Source organism: Branchiostoma belcheri, unplaced genomic scaffold, assembly GCF_001625305.1.
Source record: "Branchiostoma belcheri isolate BF01 breed outbred unplaced genomic scaffold, Haploidv18h27 scaffold39, whole genome shotgun sequence".
NCBI lineage: Eukaryota > Metazoa > Chordata > Leptocardii > Amphioxiformes > Branchiostomatidae > Branchiostoma > Branchiostoma belcheri.
Window position 1 is genome coordinate 702,119 of NW_017804009.1, and position 2,625 is coordinate 704,743.

At 37.9% G+C, this 2,625-nt stretch overlaps 1 protein-coding gene across 2 annotated transcripts in view; it reads right to left on the reverse strand.

The window, feature by feature from the left end:
• Nucleotides 1–500: 500 nt before the first annotated feature.
• The window catches only part of LOC109476758, an 8,653-nt gene continuing 6,528 nt past the window's right edge, over nt 501–2,625 (reverse strand). For both annotated transcript variants that reach the window (XM_019777774.1, XM_019777773.1), the window contains 2 exons: nt 1,032–1,108; nt 501–651 (listed from right to left, as the gene is read on the reverse strand). In XM_019777774.1, coding sequence (XP_019633333.1) covers nt 603–651; nt 1,032–1,108 — 126 coding nt within the window. In that variant the 3' untranslated portion in view covers nt 501–602. The remainder of the gene's footprint in view (nt 652–1,031; nt 1,109–2,625) is intronic.

Sequence of the window (2,625 nt, forward strand, 5' to 3'; positions counted from 1 at the left end):
TAATTTTTTCTGATTTGCAAGAAAAAAATTCACAATCAACTGCAAAATGCTCATATTTTGCCCTGAACAGTTGAAAACAGTCCTTTTCTTCCTAGTAATGTTACAGTTATTCCATCTTTCAATGCAGCGGTGTCATTAAAAGTTCAAAATTCATTGTTTAGCTTTTGAACCAGCCTGGTGTGTTGACTTCATGGCTCCTATCGTACCATTTTGGGCCATAATAGGATGCCTAGGCCTTTTTTTTCGCCCGCCCGCTCCATTATTTTTCTAAAAAAATCCGTTAACCAAGAAATTAAATTGGTGTGGCCTCAGGTATATCATCAGCCAGATGCAACATTTCTAACTCCTAGCTAGCTTCACAGATTTTTCCATTGCTCCTTTTTCAATTTCTAACTCCACGAACCAGTCAATCAATTTCCACAGCATCTAGAATAAAACTGTTTTTGTTGATTTAATTTACTTCACTTACAATTATGTACATTGATACATACATACATACATAGAAATTAGACATTTCATTTCACCATACCCTCCCTTCCCTGTAGTATCATGAATCCCTGTAGCTATAGCAAACATACATGTAAGGCTGAATACATGGAACTTCACTTGCACAGAGCTTCGAAGGCTTCAAGTTGCTTCTTGATGTCCTTTCTGTACAGCATGGTTAAGGAAATCGGTGTGTTAGTCGAAAAGGCTTAGACCTAGGAAAAAATGTTGTGTTTCCTGTTTCAGTCATGAAAAATTAGGGTCAGAAGGTAGGGATTATCTTCTATTTTTCTTTTGGCCTTGGTGATCTTTAGTGATCCAACATACTTATACAATACAGTTTAACAAAGCAAAACTTTAACAAGCAGACACTTTCATTTTCATGCACTAATTTACTTGTCTCATCCTTTGCACAGTACATAAAATCAGTTATTATCCTTTCCTTTCCTTACATTTATAATGTTTATATGATCACATGTAACTTGTTGAACCTTGTTCACATGAAGACTACTGAACCTTTGTTCATGTTACCCATGAAAGGATACATCTGTTGTGCAATCTCGTGTACTGGTTTCATACTGTTGTTGAGTTCTTCACACCTTGCTATCAGTGTGTACATTGCCTGGAAAAAGTTAGAACAACCTTTAGTGAGAACATACCATATTGATGTTGAAGTAAAGAATAATTTAGAATAATTAGTTATACTGATTTCAGTAGTACTGATCTCAGTTAACTTTTCTCAGTTATGTGACTTGATTGTATAATGTACTTTAATTTATACAAATTACTTTATGTTTATGTGTCCCTGGGCCCTCTTGGAAATCAACAATTTACTGTTGAAGAGGCCACTCAGGTGTTTATATAAGATGAAATATATAAAATATAAATAAATGATTTAGATTGTAACAATGGAACTTTGATAAAACCTCTCTTAAGTTTCTTGGCTATTATGGAAAATTATTTTTCCAAGACCCAGTTACATGTATGTTGCTCCTTTCAAAAGGGGCTGATCAGTTTGTAATGTGTGTAGTCCAGTGGTTAGCAACATTACCTCTGGACTAAGAGGTTAGGGGTTCGAATCCCGGGTGTTGTCGCTCACCTGACATGCACGCTACCATAAAGGGTCGCAGTCCTGAAAGGACGGGACGTTAAGCTGTGGTCTACTTTGGATTGTGCTTGTCAAAAAGAGCTATATACATGTATATATAGGTGAATTTCCCTGGTACAATGAACCCGTAAATAATGTACATACATACATTTTGTAGCGTCTGTTTTTTCTGTCACAACCAGTGGGGCATTAGCTCTTTAGTGAGCTAAAACTGGATCGAGATCATTTTCCTTTCCTGTATCAGGAGTATTGTACAAGTTAAGTGTGTTTAAGGGGGCACACCCCAGTTTATTTTGGGTCTCAATTCGATTCTGCATACCCTCAACTCTAGGGACCGTCTCTTTCAGGAAAAACCTCTTAAGCCAAAACACTCTGTTTGCAAATGAAGGATATCCCTCTAGCTACGATAACAAAAGAATTTCAATTTCTTTCACCTCTCACATTTTAGTAAATTTTAGGGGGAAAAAGAATTTTTCGCTGAAAAATGATGCCGAAAATTGGCCATTTTCACGTGGAATTAAACCCATCACCCAGATTTTAGCCACCGATTTGACTCATATGGTCGGAAAGAGAAAACCCTTATGTATTATTAAGAAAAGTATAAAGAAAATCCTAACACTGAGATTATCACAATAGCCCGTCGCGCGAGGCATAGCTACAGCACCCCCAGAACGCATACAAGGCAAAACTAGGTCAAACCGAAGCACCGCGCTCAGGGCGGAAGGACACCAGGAAGTAAGCCTCGGGCCCGAAATCAATTTTCACCCAAAACACGCCACTTCTTACACTTTCCAGCCATGTTAGCAGCAGATTATGAGAAATGTAAACTCAAACATGAACCATCGGAACCCCTTCGTCACTTTTTTTCCGGGCACTACAGTGGACCCCTGTCGCGGAGGAATTGGTGTGTGCACCGTTCTTGTAAGGGAAATATCGCCATACCAAATTTCGGGTCTTTTGGATTTAATACCAGAGCTCCATATCCCAAAAATGTACATTTTGCCTGAAAATTACCTAAAAAAGGAAAGAAA